The 18,050-nt window shown below is 40.1% G+C and overlaps 1 protein-coding gene across 5 annotated transcripts in view; it reads right to left on the bottom strand.

The window, feature by feature from the left end:
• IL1RAPL2 (interleukin 1 receptor accessory protein like 2) overlaps positions 1-18,050 on the bottom strand; it is a 583,205-nt gene that overhangs the window by 279,454 nt on the left and 285,701 nt on the right. For all 5 annotated transcript variants that reach the window (XM_069942945.1, XM_069942944.1, XM_069942942.1 and 2 more), the window contains one exon: positions 3,990-4,263. In XM_069942945.1, the coding sequence (XP_069799046.1) occupies positions 3,990-4,263 (274 nt within the window). The remainder of the gene's footprint in view (positions 1-3,989; positions 4,264-18,050) is intronic.

Genomic DNA, 18,050 nt, shown 5'->3' with positions numbered 1-18,050 from the left:
ACAGGGGAGGGAATTCCCTCCCACTGGGGGCGGCCTGGCCCGCCTCCAGTGCTTTAGCAGCGGCCGGTTCCGGTGCATAGAACGGCGCCGTGCACGGGAACGGGGCCTCGGTCCGAAAAACCGACCGCAGCACTGGCTTCCCCGTGCCGGCGCCGTTCGATCAGTGGGTTTAGGTTAAAGAGGATGTACCAGGTGGTACATCCTCTTTAAACTAGACAATGCTAACTAAAGGCCCTATTACACAGACAGATTTATCTGACAGATCATTGAAGCCAAAGCCAGGAACAGACTATATACAGAGAACAGGTCATAAAGGAAAAACTGAGATTTCTCCTCTTTTCAAATCCATTCCTGGCTTTGGCTTCAATAATCTGTCAGATAATCTATGTGTAATAAGGCCTTTAGACTAGATACTCTACAGATGGACAAGCTATTTTCAAATTGTGATAAACCTGGAACAATTGGCAGTCTAAATTTGTCATAAGAATTACACAGTTTTAATAAATTAACCCAATATTGCAGATGTGGCCTCACTAGAGCTCTATACAGTGGGATCTAGGGATGAGCGAATAATGGCAGCTACAATAGTGGGAGACTGCTAGGGTATAGTTTTAGCCAAGGTGTAAGTGATTACACGGGACATAGTTCCTTGTACCCAGTAGGGTGGAAAACAGACATTTGACAGTGGAACAAGCAGCAGTAATAGTACTGTATTGGACTCAGTATGGTTTGAAACAGACAATTGATTGAGGAGGAGGAGGCAGCAGACCTTCATTGCACCCAGCCCAGTATAGTTTAAAAGAGACTATTTGAGGAGGAGGAGGAGGAGGAAGAGGCAATACTTGATTTTACCCAGGCCAGTATGGCTGAGAACACACAATTGACAGAGGAGGCGGATGTTCAGCCTTGGAGTGGTGGCCTGGGAATCCTTGCTGATGATGTTGTTCAGCGCACTTTCCAGAACACAGATGAGTGGGATGATGTCATTGATCCCATAGTCATACCTGCTCATAAACAGAGTTGCGTCCTTTAAAAGGGATCAACAATTGGCAGGACATGTTCGCAGAAACCTGTGTACTATGAGTTTTATCACATGTGCCATACAAGGTGTATGACTCCCTGCCTGCTGCACTGCAGAGACAATGTTCCTCCCTTTGTGGGCTACAACACTTCCCACCATTAGTTGACCTTGGGTCAGCCATTCATATATCTCCTCCCTGACGGTCCGGAGGAGCTCCTGCTCACTGTGGCTCCATTCACCTAGGCTCACAAAATGGAGGACAGCCTGAGAGCGCCAGGCCTGACATCATTGGTAAGACACCGGGGCAGGTTGGACTGCAGTCAAAGCGGTGGATGGTTGCAAGCTGGTGGAGGCAGATCTTTTGCAGAACTGGCCCCCTAAAGCACCGGGGAGGTGACAGTGGAAAGAATGGGCTAATGTTCTGGTCGTCTTCTGGGGGAATGTTGACCCAATAGGCAGTAACAGACATGTACTGCCCTTGCCCATAATTAAAGGACCAGACAACAGCACTGGGGTGCACGGTCTTGGACACCAAGAATCCCAATGAGTCGCCAACATTTTTCTACACAACTGTGCAGTGATTTTTTTTGTTGCGGCTAAACGGAGTTCTCCTATTTTTTAAACCTTTATTGTAAAGATATGAACTGAGATTTTGACTTAATAAAGTAGATCAGCTTGAACACTGAAGTTGCTTTCATGTGTCTTGGTTGATACTCACAGACAGCTGTCACATTACATTTTTGATTAGGCAGCACCCAGGTATATCTGAGGAGACTAATTTAAGGTCTCACCCTAACAAGGTTGACGGCACACATCTTGATATTCACAGAAAATCAGGATGCAAGGGATTATAGGAGTAATAATCCCTTGTATCCTGGTCTATTCTGTGATTTTATCTGTTATTGTTATTTTAACCAGATTAGTTACGAACTTTCTCAAAGTTCGGTTCGGTGACGAACCAAACTTTTTGCAAAGTTCGTAATGAATCTGGTTTGTTACGGTTCGGTTCACTCATAGTGGGATCCCAATTTCTCTTGTAAACCACTAGCTATACAGCTAAGTTAGACCATACCTTATATATTTTAAGGGTTTTTCTATATAATAAATTAATATTAATATATAGATGTTAGTCTTAGTTGGTCACATAAAAGTACCTGGTATCATGATGCAGCACCATTGTTCTGTGTGGGAATATACTGCAATCCTCCCCATACAAAAATATGGTGAACATAAATTGAACAGGAAACTGTTGTGATTTACATACATAGAACATGTTAAGATGGATGGAAAATGTAAACCTAGACCTGTAGATGAAGGTCATCATCTACCCCTATTCAGCCCAATGGTGTCAATATTCATTGCCATCATGATATAGTAATTTAGAGGTAATTTTTTTCAATTGCTTGTAATTCCTCCTGATTGCAACCATATGTAAATGGAAAAAGGATGGAATACACTGGATGTGGATTCTCCGCTACCTTGTGTGGAGTCATAAGCAGGTCAAATCTTCAGAAATGAGCAAGAAACATGTCTTACAGTAAAATATTGATATGGGTAGATATGTACAGCTAAACACATTATAAATGCTCACACACTCATTCAGTGCCATGGGTCATTCTTGTCTTTGTGACCCTTATCTCTAGCTGCTATCCCTTTATTCCAGATTTAGCTGCCCTACACTAAGCTGATGTAACCCTAATTGTTTACCTTTCCTGTGAGTCTGTGAAATTTTAACAACCAAAGTAGGCTATTCTGAACATAGAGAAATATACTTTCCATAGGAACAGGTTCTGTTTGTTTTTTAGTTAAAATGCACTTTAGAACCTTATTTTATTTTAATTAATTATAATTAGAGATGAGCGAGCACTAAAATGCTTGAATGCTTGTTGTATTTTCCAATGCTCGCGTGCTTGATTTGACTAACAAACCACAATAAAGTCAATAGGAGACTCAACCATTTTTTCTGGGGCCTCCTATTCGGCAAAGGGGAGTGTGTCTGATGCACCTGAAAAACTCAGTGATGGAATCACCACGGAAATGGAATGATGCCTCTAAAGAAATTCAGGGAGAATGTTTAAGGCATGCTCTGTAACGTGTACAAAGAGATGGAGTAGGGGAGCTGAGATCATAACCTATTGTGAATGGTTGATCCTGTGTTATTTGCCACAAACTTTAGAACACCTGTCTTATCCTTGATTGCACTCCTGTCTGTGATGGTAATGAGAGGACTACATAACAACCACAGTTTCACCCCATAAAAATGAAAGAAAATCATATCAGTTTGCATGACAGAGATAAGTTCTGCCTTCCACCACTCCAAACTACAAATAGGTGATATGTTCTTCTTTGGTGTACAAAGCTTCCTATATTGACAGCATTCCTGGCTCCATCACCCATTTGTGATTGACAACTCTTGGGGCACAACTCTTGGGGGCACAGTGAAGGCTTTTAGTGCTGGGACCTTTGAGAGGAAGATGAGGAAAATAAGGAGGATAAGGTGAAGGAGGAGGTGGTGGTGGAGGACGAGAAGTAATAGGAGGAGGAGAAGAAGAATCCCGTCTGGATGAAATGGTGGAGTCATATCTATCATAGTCATGCCAAGAACTAATGTATACACATATTTCTTGACACCTTTAAGGGACTGTCAGTAGTTTTGGTACCTCAATATTCTTGACAGGTAATAGGTCATTATCTGATGAGTCATACCCCTTGACCAATCTCTTCCTCTGTATGGATACTGTCATTTGTTGTTTCTCTTTATGCCTTCTAAGTAGGCTTAGTTGAGTCTATATTCACAAATAGCGTTGAATTAGCTTTAATTACCACTATTTTGCCACGAATTGCACAATAACAGTAAAATAGCCATCAAAATAGTGCTAATTATGTACAGATCCATCAAAATAGTGGACACAAATTAAACACTATATTTGAGCATAGTCAGAATGTCCCTCAATGAAATTATACCTACCTTAAAACACATGTATAGAATCCACTGTCTTGCACCTCTGCTGAATGAATCCATAAAGAGTCATCATCCTTGCTCATCCTAGCCACAGAAAATAAAATCGGTTCTTCCAAATCCCCTTTGGTTTTGTACCACATGAGTCGGAGTCCTGCACTCTGAGCCATGGTGTAATTAGTCCTGATATAACTGTAGAACAGCGCACATTTTACTCGCACAGGTTCTCCTGCCAGTGACATATAGGTGTTCAGATCCACAGACCAGTCAATGCAGCCATCCGCTGTAAAGAAAGCAAAACAAAAAAAAAGGTCACTTATAGGGCAACAATTTCTACCATATAAATATTTTTTTTTATGAATACTAGTTTATTTTAATACTAGTTTGTACATTTTTTTCCAACATCATTCACATTTGCAATCATGCCCATGACTTTGTCTACTAGCATTATCTACTTAGCATATCAAGCAACAGCCACTTAAATCCCTAAAATGGCTTTGTATGATATATCATTAGTGGACAACTTATGATCCCCACTGATCAGCAGAGCAAAACTTGAGAACAATACCAATCACCACCCCATTCATATGGTTGTCTGCAGCGATGGGGTTGTGCCACTCTTGGTGGGGTTGGGTAACCCTTGGTAATTAGCCATCAATGTTATATACTGAAACAATCTTATCATTAGGAATACACTGTCAATTTTATATTCTAGAACACCCTTTAATTCCTATCTCATGAAGTTATCCCTTTTCCACAGGAGTCATACCACTATGAGCCCTGGTTGGCAAGGAAAATTAATGGAGATCATGCTGTGTGCATGGCCAGCGCTCTACTACTCTTTACGGGGCTTCTTAACATCACCAAGTGCTGAACTTGGGCCTCATGCCCATCTGTATACAGCCATAAAAAATAACTCAGTACCTGGTTTAGAATAACAAGGCTTAGAACATAACAAAGCTGTGTATATGATGAAGTAAAAAAAAAAAAAAGTACATCCGATCCCAGAATACTTTTGCTTCTTTTTATACGTATCTCTATATATTACTCCAATTTATATCCTTATACAACAAAATGATTTCTGATCTTTAGGTCAAAAAAACGAAATTTAGACCATAACAAGCACCCAATTATCTAGATCAACATCAAAAAGCTGTCACATTGTCTATATGTGATGAACAGAGGGTATGGTTATTTGAAGAACATCTATAAAAGGCTCAGGAAATGTAGACTTTTGACCGTGGAATGAATCTTCTACAGTTTCTGCATTCAAATAGAAAATATCCTCAGAAAAATGAAACTCCTACATCAAATTTGAGTTTAGTTTGATCCATGTAGGCTTTATTTTTATTTTTTTTTTACTTGTAGGGGAGTGAAGTTATGCGAATGAAATTGGAAAAGATAAAATAATGGAACAATCAGGACTTCAAAAACAGAGGTGTCCTTGAATGTTAAGTTCATGTAGCAACTCAGCTGGCAATTAAACCCCAACAACGTGAAAAAATTGCTAAACAAGTTGACTGTCAGTAAGAATAAAAGACAATTCATGGTTTGAACTCACTTACAACCCGAGGATCTGCATGGTTTATATTCAGCAAATTTAGAGAAATGAATTAATGAAGAGCACTGGGCAGACAGCGCTTAATCCATTAGGAAATTAATGGCTCATCACACTACATATCTTAAATGTTTTGTGAAAATTTCCTCCAGTAAGAGAGGCAAAGGGACATGTTTACCACAAAGTAAACCACTAGTTGTCAAAGAATACGGGCTTCCAAAGGGAAAGGAGAACAAGTTCATGTTATTTGTAGAAATGTTCTATAATTTAAGTGTTTAAAAGCTTTAGAAAAATCAATGAACATAACGCTGGATTCGCACACCACCTATTACAGCTAAAAACAAAAAAATATAAAATATAAAAAATTGAAAAAACCCACATGCACTCAAGTGTAATTTCAAGTTAAGATTCTGATGCAGCAATGTTTTTTGTAACCCCCCCCCCCCCCCCCCCCCCCGAAATCTAACATTTTACCTTTCAAAAGCCCAAACAGTGCCAGGGGAGGTTGTATACTGTAAATTCCACCTAGTATATGAATTCTGCATAGGCTTTACGTGAACAGTGCCACATGAAACTCATATGTGACTGCATTTTGTTCAGCTATTTATATGATGAATGATGTATGCACCAATACTAGACTGCTAATGTGAGACTGAAAGGGTAGTGTCTCTCCTTGAGGAGACTGAAAAACTACCACATACAGTCTTATAAGCCATGCAATGCTCCATGGAAAAATACAGAAGCAAAGTTGTTCTAATCCAGAAGAATAAGGACTTGCTCTACAGTGCCACCTACTGGAAATAGCTTCCCTTTACATCAATGTTTGACCCTTAAAGTGATACTGACACCCCACCTCCTTACTTTATGTGGTGGACAGTGTCACCTAGGTGGGGTTTCTTGACAGTTGGGCCCCCTTTCCCAATTGCTGTGAAGCCCCGCCTAGGTGACACTGTCCACTGATGAAATGAAGGGACTTTAGAGCACAAAGAAGACATTGGAAAGTTTTATACAAGTATATATTAAATGCGCAGCATCTAAGCTTGTGGATGGTGCAGAGAACTGCAAATAGTGTGTGTGTGTGTGGGGGGGGGGGGTGTTTGACAGTATCACTTTAAGCGCCTTAAAGCACAAATGGGGATTATATACTAAGCAACCTTCACAATATTGAATATTTTTTTAAGTTGTTTTTATGTTATTAACTGATTCTATATTGTTTTAATGTCCTTTTCAACATTTTTTTCAACTATAATGTAATGCTATATAAAATTAGGTATGGTATTCCTAAACAAAACCCTATCAGGCAATAACATTGGGTAGCCTAGGCTGGCCTTAGGCTGTCAGTGTTAAACATTCTACACCAGCAATCAAAGCACCATGGCTGCCGATGACTAGACAATGGGACTTTGCATGCACAATAATAAAAACTTAATGTAGTACTTTGGAGGTTAAAGGGCCAGGATTATAGATTTCAGAGCAGTCCTCCCATTGGTGATCACATGGGCACTGCTGCCGAGTCCATCATCCTAGTGTGCATAGATGTCATGTTACATTAAAGGGTTTAGGAGAAATATCAGAAAGAAAAATAGTAAAGAATATTTTATCTAACTATAAGAAATATAAGTTATTCCAAATCATACATGAAACTGTGAGCATTTTTCAAATAAGAATTGAATTCCATAATTTTATATTCTGTCTCTTGTTCAAGCTGCTATGTCACAGCTGAAGTGCATGTTCTGCACCACAAACACTTCCTAAGACAAACAGGCTCAACATGAAATGTTACTTTGTTTTCTTTGACCTTGATTGGAGAAGGTTGATTTATAATTCATATGTCCTTTAGGCTACAGGAAGGCAAAGATCCTTGATAAAGAGATGCTGTATCCTCATCTCATTCATCAACCTCTATAATGACATTGGGGTGAAAGAAAGAGTGTTGTAAAAAGGAAAAAAGAAGATAAGTCAACACGAACTTCTATTTTACAAAAAAAAAAACTTTGTGTGCAAAAACATTCTACCTACGCGAAGAGACTACAATATTTTTGTGTGTGTGTGTTTTTGCATCTTGAGGGGCACTTTGCCAATGTATTAATGGAGATGATAAGGTTAGTATGACAGAAGCTATTGTCTTCCTGCCATGACAAGGGGTTATGTCCTTAGGCAGACTTATGGCTAGTGGGAATTATTTTGTCAATCTCCCATGTAACTCCTCCGCATGCATGAAATATACACTATAGAGGAATGATATCAGTATCATCCATAGTTATAAATGATATATGGGCTTATTCCAGAAAGAATATGTTGGTATAGCCATTGTTTCATTGAAGTTGAAAACAAATGACAAGATGTTATGATCATGGGAGGTAAATGCAGGATTTAATGTCGGGAAAGACGTTAATATGTTTTGGCCAATTCCATGCATGTTTTATAATCAGAAGTTATCGCTTAAAGGGATTGTCTGGTTTAAAAGTATCACGTTTTAAATACCATATTGGGGAATTCAAAGTTCAATATATTATTGATTATTATTGTTATTTAAAAGATGGAAGTATTAGGGCCCATTCACACTACAGTCAACACAGAGATTCCTCTCGGAACCCCTGCCTAAGGACCTGCCTGCTATCTTTTTCAATGGGAGGCCTCACGCATCTCCTCTCTCGGCACCTTTCATCTCAAAGAATTGACATGAGCAGGGAGAACGAAGGTGCGCAAGACCTCTCATTGAAAGAGATAGCAGGCGGGATTCAGCGCAGGGTCCGCGGGCAGGGGCGCAGAGCGCAATCTCCGCGTCCATTTTGTAGTGTGAATGGGCTCTTAGTCAAAAACTGGAGCACCTATCATGACTGCAAAAAACAAACAAACAAAACACATGGCTAGCCCACTGAATAAGAACTGTGTAATATTGTATTTGCCCTGTCGTGGTGCTGCAGGAAAATCAAATTAAAAGTTCCTCCAAAAACCACAAAACTACAATACAACTTTGCAGAGTTCATTATATAAAACCTCAGTTCATTCATTCAGCATGCTTTTAGCATATGGAAGAAGCTAGAGTACCCACATATTGGATTAAAACAGATGACCCGGTTCTATTTTGTAACGCTTGCATCTTTTCATATACAAACAGAACTTGGTGTTTGGTCTTGGTCACCTACAATAATGTTGTGGGCTGTGCCATTACTCTCATTGTTTGCAGTCAGCGCATTTGCAAAGGCGTCCAACGCTTTCTGCCAAGAGAGTCACTCAGGGGAAATTGCAATAATTGTTTCTCCTTTTCTTATGAGAGTTTTTATTGGTGCTATGTAAATATGTAAATAACCTATGTTTTTGTGGATTTTCCAGACTACATGAGGAATGTTGATAAGCTTCTCTGCTCTTGTCACTGGTGTCACATAAGATGCTGTTCAACAGCTGCTGCTTAAAGTGTCGCACACACCAAAGAACATAAACATTTTATGGTTTCAAATAATACAATAAAGACACATTTTATTTATTTAGTTGCCTTGTCAACATCTTGGCTTTCAAACGTGTCCTTTGAATTACCTCTATTATTGGCTTACAGAACCATTGTACACTTAGTTCTCAAACAAACAAAACAAAGCGGAAGACATTAAAGAAATCTCTACTCTGCATGACCCTGGGGAGGTACTCTACCGGATGTGCCACATTTCAGTGGTGGGTTCAGTCTTGTCTTTTTGGGAATCCTTAATTATATTAAAAAAATAATAATTATACTGTATGTTTTATATTGTATTCAGGATTTGACCATGAGCTAAACAAGAGTTTGAGCTTTAAGCATTTAATACTGTAGTACCCAATGAGCTTGTATTTTAACTCCATGTGCATTTTCAATAGCAACAATTACTCTACGGGAGAACACAGCACTAGATGGCATATGGTATAGCATGGTTTCTCTGTAGGTTCATGGAATAGAACAATAGATACTCTAGATCACAGAACTCTACCATACATGCATGCATGCATACATACATACATACATACTAAATCCTACCACAGAGAATTTTGGGACAGACAGTGATGGTTTCTTTGCAACCCTTCACAGTACAACATATGGGTGAGCTGATAGAACAGGTGGAATATTTCATGATAACTGCTCCCATTGAAAGGTCCCAAAACTCTACCCTTTTCTGCGCTACCGTCAAAAGAACAATTGGAAGAAGCCCATTTAACGTCATTATTTTAAGCCTGGCGGAATGAAAAGAGCCACGGGCCACATGCTGTACCTGTGGCTATTCATAATACAGAAGCTGGGGCTTGATACGAAGATCGATGGGGGGTACAGAGGTCGGACCCCAACGCACACTTTTAATCAACTAAAACTTGATTTTTTTCCTGGAATACCTCTTTAAAAGCTTTAGACACCTCAAACAGAGCCAGACTTAAAATAATGAAGTAAGAAGGGCTATTACTTTCTAGGAGCAAAGGAAAGAGCCGAGTAAGCTGGAAAAGCACTTTACTCTGCTCCATAGAAATGAATAGAGCTGCAGGTCAAGCGCCGTATCCGTACCTCTATTCATAATACAGAAGCCGGAGCCCAATACGGAGATCGTCGGGGGGTTACTGAGGTTGGACCCCTGCGATCTCCTGGAGTACCTCTTTAAGGAAAAGGATCCAGAGAATCCAGGTACAGTAGATGTGGAGTCTCATGTAGCAAGAAATAGCATTATCACCTTTCAACACGTATATAAATATGGCCGATAACTACCTAGGTCATTACTCCATTGTGCAGAATAAGCTAGCAATCCGATCCCTGTCCCTCTTTCCTGTATGCAGGAGACCCATCTGGATCAGAACATGGCTGGCAGATACCACATCACAGAATAATTTAGGTAATATTTATTTATATTTTGTTTGGTACTGAACTTGAAGGTCTAATGGAGAATGAATAAGATCAAAAAGGTGAATTCTTGTCCCATACAACCAGAGAATGTACAAGATTTTCCTTTCAAAAGTGCCCTCCGTAAAGGTTCCAGTTCATATAGCCCCATGAGGACTCCAGACAGCATGTAGTCGATTTATAGCCAACTATTAGTTGTCTTAAAGTGCCCCAGGAATTACATCAGAATTCTAATTTAATGGACCAAGCTATCGTAAATAGAGATGAGCGGGCACTCTCGGTCAAGTATGTTGCTCGATCTTGATGTTCGACCCTGCACTGCTCAGGTGCTTGGGTTACAGATAGCTTGTTGAAAGGCTACTGAGCAGCCTTTTAACAAGCTTTAAAGGGTTTGTCCAGCGAAAATCTTTTTCTTTCAAATCAACTGGTATCAGAAAGTTATATAGATTTGTAATATACTTCTATTAAAAAATCTCAAGTCTTCCCATACTTATTTGCTGCTATATGTCCTGCAGGAAATATTTGTTTTATTTTCATTCAGACACCGTGCTCTCTGCTGACATCTCTGGCCATGACAGGAACTTTCCAGAGCAGGAGAGGTTTTATATGGCGATTCCCATAGAAAGACTCTCCTGCTCTGGACAGTTCCTGTCTCGGCCAGAGATGTCAGCAGAGAGCACTGTGTCTGAATGAGGACTTCAGGACATACAGCAGCTGATAAGTATGGGCAGACTTAAAGAGGATGTACCACCAGGTACATCCTCTTAATCTGAACTGACGGATCGAAGGGCGCTATCACGGGGAAGCCGATGCCGCGCCGTACTATGCACCGTAACCAGCTGGTGCTCAAGCACTGGAGGTAGGCCGGGCCACCCCCAGTGGGAGGCAATTTCCTCCCCTCTATTATGCGGCTCCATTCATTCTAATGGAGCCGCGTCATACAGGGGAGGGAATTCCCTGCCACTGGGGGCGGCCCAGCATACCTCCAGAGATATGATTTTAGGCTAAGTTCACACAACGTATATTTTTGTAAAATCACAGCCGTTGTATAACAGCCGTGATTATTATGAGAATATACAGTACGTTACATTGTCGTTAATAGGATCCCAGCCGGAGCTCATACACATAGTATACGCTCCGGCTGGGATCCCTAGCGGCGCCGCAAACAACTGACCTGTCAGTTTTCTGCGGCCGCTATTCAATGAATAGCGGCCGTAGAAAACCATGTCAGTTAACACTTTGTAGCGAGCGGTTCTGGCCGCTCGCTCCATAGTGTGATGTGAGTTCTGATGCGGGTACGCACGTATGCGCCTGCATCAGAACTCTGCGTCCATAAAGATCATCCAGCCGGTACTGCAGTACCAGCCAGGTTGATCTTTTCAGAGACCGGACGTTCCGTGACCCAGCTGGGTCACGGTACGGACGGTCTCTTACGACATGTGAACATAGCCTTATGTAGTTTTTTTTCCAGGGGATTTATTTAAAGTATTCTAAATTCCAAATTGGTATGCCTATTAAAGTGACTGTTCAATAAAATGGGATTTAAAGCATCAATATTCCTCTGCACATATATAAATAGAAGCCCCCCTAAATCTTGGTGATTTGGGGATACTGGAATAAAATTGTAGAAAAACAGGTGGGATAGAATAAGAGAGAGAAATGTGTCCGGGGTGCAGCACTTCCTACTCTCCCATGGATGAAGCACATTTCATTAATATGTGAACTGATGACTGCTCTTTATACTGTGAAGGCCTACAAATTCTCACTCAGTAATTGCAGTCTTCCAGGCTGTAATAAAAATATATGCCTAGCTGCTCATCTATCTAGTAAGAGAAAGAGAGTACAGTAAATCACTCTTCTCTATTACAACCAGGATACAGTTTGTTAAGCTGGAACTATACTGATCAGGAGGTATGCCATGGTCACGTATTCTAGTCAGAGGCTTAATAGGGCCATTGCTTACTATTTTCTCAGGGTGAGACATAGCAGGTCATCATTTTACTTTCCGTGACAAGGCAGAACTGCCTGTGTGCTGCGGTTTTCTCCATTTGTGTGTGTATATATATATACACATATATATATATATATATATATATATATATATATATATATTTTTTTTTTACGCAATATCATATTGGTAGACAGCAATATATTGTAATATATACATGTGCAAACTATCTTTAACCTTGGGGTTGAGACATGCATATTGTATGTGGTGTAAAGACTATGTAAAAAAAAAAAAAAAAAAAAAACTTAGGGGGGTGAACAGTGTTAATTGGGTGCTAATGGTTGTGTACATTTTAAGTTTATTTTCTAAAACTAAATCAACCTTTACTTGCATTTCTTTTAAAGAGCTCCTAAAAAACATATCTTTGTGGGGTCTGTGCACCCTCCCCCTCTTTTTTTTCTTATTTATTAAATTGCATTTATTTCAGCCATACGAGTGTCAAATAGGCAGAACCTACGGTGTCCTGTACCCTAGGGGCATAATCCTTTTTAGCTGTGAATGCAGACACCCACATTTTTTAATTGAGCACCAGGGCTTGGCAATGAACCAAATAAATAACTGAGCTGAGATACTTGTGGTCCTGTCTAGAGATGAGCAAAGCGAATCGGACCAATTCCGATTTGCAGTGAATCGGGCATTAAATTTGCTCCGTAGCGTTTCGCGAATTAGCTTCTCTAAACATGGCCGCACATGTTAACTTGCAGAACTGTCTTTTGGCTGGAGGAAAGGATTATCAATAATCCCTTGCGCCCGTCCAATCAGCTAAAAACCCCACTGTGACGTCAGCAACCCCCCCTCTATATAAGGTGATTGACTCCCTGGAGGCGGCCAGTCGGCTGTGTATAGTGGACAGTAGGTTGCAGCAGGGAGTAAGAACAGGGAGAGAAATACAGAGAGATAGGGACAGAGAGGAGAGGAGGGTGGATTGTGGGTGGTTTTCTGAGGGAGCAGTGCAGCCATTGTCCAGTATACCAAGTAACTGGGTGATTGTTGCTCATTATACCAAATCACCCGGTGCTGGTTGTGCATTATAAAATGTCACAGTGAACACAGTGTCCATCTTAATAACTCACTGGGTGCTCATTTACCAATGTCCACTGCTGTTCTGGGATAACATTGATATTACGCCACTGATCCACCATAGTCTACTACTGTCCATGGCGGAAATTGAATGATTGACATTTTTAAAAAATTTACATTTTCCAATTTTGACACTGTCTCAGCAACAGCCGTTGAAAAACTACTCTATTCTGTAACAGTCCAACTATTGTAGCTACTTTAGTTTGCCTATTTTAATAAAAAAAAAAAAAAATTGTACGCAATTTGCGAATATTTTCAAACTTTGTGAAATGAATTTCCTAGTGATTCGCTCATCTCTAGTCGTGTCACTTGCAGGCGTGGTAAGTGTCAGCACTGAGGCCAGAATTACATGTGCAGTGTACGTCCCTAATGTCGTCCTGTGTTAACATATCCTTAAAAAAAGTAACTCATCACTTTAAAAGAAAAAAGAAAAAGAAAAGCCCACATATGATGACTGGAAAATAACGAGGGGAGAAAATTAACAGTTACCAAAAATGGCAGAGGTGTGAAGGGGTTAAGGATAGTCTGTCTAGAAATGGTAGGACCACAGAGGTCAACCTCACAGGTGCTATATCAGATCGGGATCCAGACTCAGAGATGGGCCACTAGTTTAACTACAGCGATATAAAATAAGAGGAGAATTTGTGTGCTGTCAGCTGACTATATCTCTCCAGAGACTGTGCAGATTGTCATCTGAAGTTAACCATGCACTGCAGGAGACATCTGGATTTCAACCAGAGAGAAAATGGCTTCTTACATTCCCAATCCCAAACCAATTCTTTTTAAATTGCATGCACTGAAATGTCATAGAAATAAACCTGCGAGGCCTTAAAATATTCTATACTATTTATACCTTTGTACACTAATCATTTCCTTCAAGAATTTACTCCAGTGGCTTGCATGGGGAAAGGGAAATAATTCCACTAGGAGTCATAAAAGGCAGTGAGGATAAATCTGGAGATGTGCAGGGAATGTTTGTCAGGTAAATCTAAAATCAGACTAAATCAATTCATTGCACACGCGTTCATTGCACATAGTAAATGACTCTATACGGAACATCAGGATGTGACAATATTAGGTACAATTTATAGAATATACTGTGCAATATACCTTTCAGGAAACCCTTTGCAATACTATAAAGATACATCAGAGGCAGCATATGTACAGCATTGTATAAATGGGGGAACTGGAACACTGATAAAGCATCTTACTAGAAGGGGATGTCTATTAAAGGAACAATTTGGGTAAAACCAATATACTGTGTAATGCATAGCGCAAGACTGAGAGGCTGGTGCATGATGGGAGTTTAAGGGGAGTTTCCCCAGCATTAGAAGTTATATAGGGGATAACTGTCTGATTGTGGGGGCCTGACCTCTTAGGGTTAGTTGAGTGGTGAACTTGGCTATCTTATAGAAAATAATACAGAGTTGGTGTGCATGTATGGCTATTGCTTCATTCTAACAGGAGAAGGTTGCCTTTCCTTAGATTTTGGGTTGACCCAGAGGTTGCGCCCCTAAAATCAATATCCTTTATCCTGTTGATACATCTAATGATGGGATAACCCTATTAAAGAGCACTGAATAATATATTTGGTCATGCACCGCTCCTAGGGCCGTCTACAAGGAATAGCTGTGTGTAAAAAAGGCAAATTTTCATTTTTTTTTTCCGCATTCTTAGGTCTTCTTCACACCTTCAGGGATTTTTCAGTTCCTTATATAGGTCCGCTATTCGTATTCTGGGATCCATCAAAAATGGTCTGGAATTGCATTTGCAAAAATTTTTACTATTTTGCTTAGATTTAATCCGCATTTTTTTGCGGACATAATGCATGTGACATCCGTGATGTCCGTAAAAAAACACACATCCCATAGACTTCTATTAGTAATCCATACTGCAATTACAATCCGCACTAGGACATTTTTTCCTTTTTTTGCTCTATGACCTGTAGTTTTTGCTGTAAATAGGGTTTTTTTTATCACTTTTTATTCCCTTTTTAAGGCATGACAAAAAATGACATTTTTACATTTATGTAAAAATGCCTGCTGCCTTTGAAATCTGTGACACTTCTCCACGTGTGCCTGGAAAAGCTGGATCCAGTCCCAGGAAACTTCTCCCGGTTTCCCAGGACTGGATCCAGTTTTTCCAGCCACCCACAGCAGAGCTCAAAGGCACCCGGCTGATTGCCGAGCGCTTTGCTTAGTTAACACTGTAAATTCGCTCATCTCAATTGTACCCCTAGAAACTTTAATAAACACAAAAAATTATATTACAATCATAAAATGCAGAGGTTTCCAACTTTCTGCGCTCTACCAGACTCTTAACTAAAAACAATGAAGGAAAGAATATCAGAATGCACAGAAACATAAAATTGCTAGTGTTTGCTGAAAATATTTTACTATGAAATGTAGTGTCTTGTTGTGTACCACACTAGTCAGCACTGTTTAGTAAGGAGGATAGGTTTGCAAAAATATACATTTTCATTACATATGATAATAATTCAGAACTCCAATGGTGAGCCACACAGCGGGGGTAGGAGTCACATGGGGCTCCTGTACGGCTATAATGTATGTTCTGATAGGATCACTGGAATAACTTTATACAGGGGTCTCCAGGAATATATACATGGTAATAACTGGGTGCTAGACATGCAATGACTTATAAAGCATCAGTATGGACAGGTATACAAACTTGGACATATTCACAGTTAAATGAATGAATAAATCGTATTTAAGCAGCAATCTCCCTGTACAACCTGTGATTATTAACACCAGCTTCTGGGAATGAAATATACTATGAAGCCATACTGTTCATTTATCTAAGAGAAAAGAGACTCTCTTCACCAGTGTAAAGCGTTAGTTCAATAGCCTGCTATCCCTTGATCAGACATCCAATGTATTAGCTAATTCTCATTAGGGGTTATCCAGCGCTACAAAAACATGGCCACTTTTCCCCCTCTCTTGTCTCCAGATTGGGTGGAGTTTCAAACTCAGTTCCATTGAAGTAAATGGAGCTTAATTAAAAACCACACCTGAATTGGAGACAAGAGAGGGGGAAAAGTGGCCATGTTTTTGTAGCGCTGGATAACCCCTTTAACCTGGTGTTCCATTCAGAGCCCAACTGATATGTGTAAGCTTTACAAAGCGCTAACAGGTCCTTCGCTATAGACAATATTGTCAGCTACTTAGTAGTGATTGCTAATGACTGCAGAGCTGAGTTTATTACTTGGAACATATGATACAGACCATAAATAACGTGATACCTGTTGGTATACATAGGCTTGTAGATATATCTGCTAACCTCTAATGGTGCCCAAACACCTTCAATAGCTGTCAGCCAAACATTTGTTTAGCATGTAGTCATCTTTCCCATTTAACCTCGGTGCCGATGCTGTGTGAGGCTCCCAGTAAGCTCGCTCCCCATCAGCCAATCAGTGCACGGCAGCACTGATTGACTGATAGGGAGCCAGGAACCTCATACAGCTGCGGCGGTGAGGAGGTAATGTATACTTTGGGCCGAGGCTGCAGGCAGCGGGGGGGGGGGGGGGGGGGGTTTAAAGGGGTCGGCTTACATATGTAATCCATAGACGTTCACACTACATGAATCTGCTGAGGATTTCACTGCAAACCCGCAGTGTGAAATCCGTTGTGGATCCGGTACGCGTGAAGCTACCCTTAAAGAGACTCTGTCAGTAGGATTATCTCAGGGTAGCATAAACTAGTAACAGAGAAGCTGAACAGAATGATGTATCAATTGCCAGAGATATCCTCCATAATAACATTGTCAATAAGTAGTTCTCCCCATTATGTGCATGAGCCCAGTAGTCCTCATGAGAAACAGAAAACTTCACTCACCAGCTCCTGATTGGCAGTTATCTCTTCAAGCTGTGTATAGTCAGTCAACTGTGTATAGTTATTCTCCTGCATATTAGGAGAACGGCTGAACACAATGATGGATGGATACATACATAAAGAAAAAAAAAATAACTCTGAGATTGTACTGGCTTATAATGTAGCTGTAGACATAAATGACATATTCAGCTCTGCTACATGTACTGTAGAAAACAAATTGCTTAAAACTAAAGCATTAAGCAGGAAAATCTGAAACTAGTTTTAGCAAAATGCAACTTTGAAGCATTTGTAATAAGTTTTATTGTAAGTTATTCGAGTTCCTTTTAAGTTACTCAGTACATTTGTGTTGAGAGCTGGTTATATAAACCTGAATGCATTACAGAAACAACTACAAGTTTTAATTATGCATGTCAGCACTGCTTAGAGGATATTTATTCCATTTTAGTTAAATGTTATCTTTCCAGTTTGGAGCTCTGGTTTATTACTGTTGCAAATTGAGCCGGAATATCACCTGATTTAATATATGTTTTGCTTGATTTGCCACAGTAATTTGATGGGCTCACCAATATCCCTTCAGCCTGTAATGAAATCTATGTAGAACATATTTTTTAACAGGTTTGCAGACCATATTTTCCATATGGCTGTCTCGTTTATTAGCTGGAAAGTTATACACTATAGCCATATGGGATTAGATATTATAGCCACTGATGAGGCAGAGGTAGTT

This window comes from Dendropsophus ebraccatus, chromosome 10 (assembly GCF_027789765.1).
Source record: "Dendropsophus ebraccatus isolate aDenEbr1 chromosome 10, aDenEbr1.pat, whole genome shotgun sequence".
Taxonomy (NCBI): Eukaryota; Metazoa; Chordata; class Amphibia; order Anura; family Hylidae; genus Dendropsophus; species Dendropsophus ebraccatus.
The sequence above is the reverse complement of the archived record's forward strand: the minus strand, read 5'-3'. Positions and strand labels throughout refer to the sequence as shown.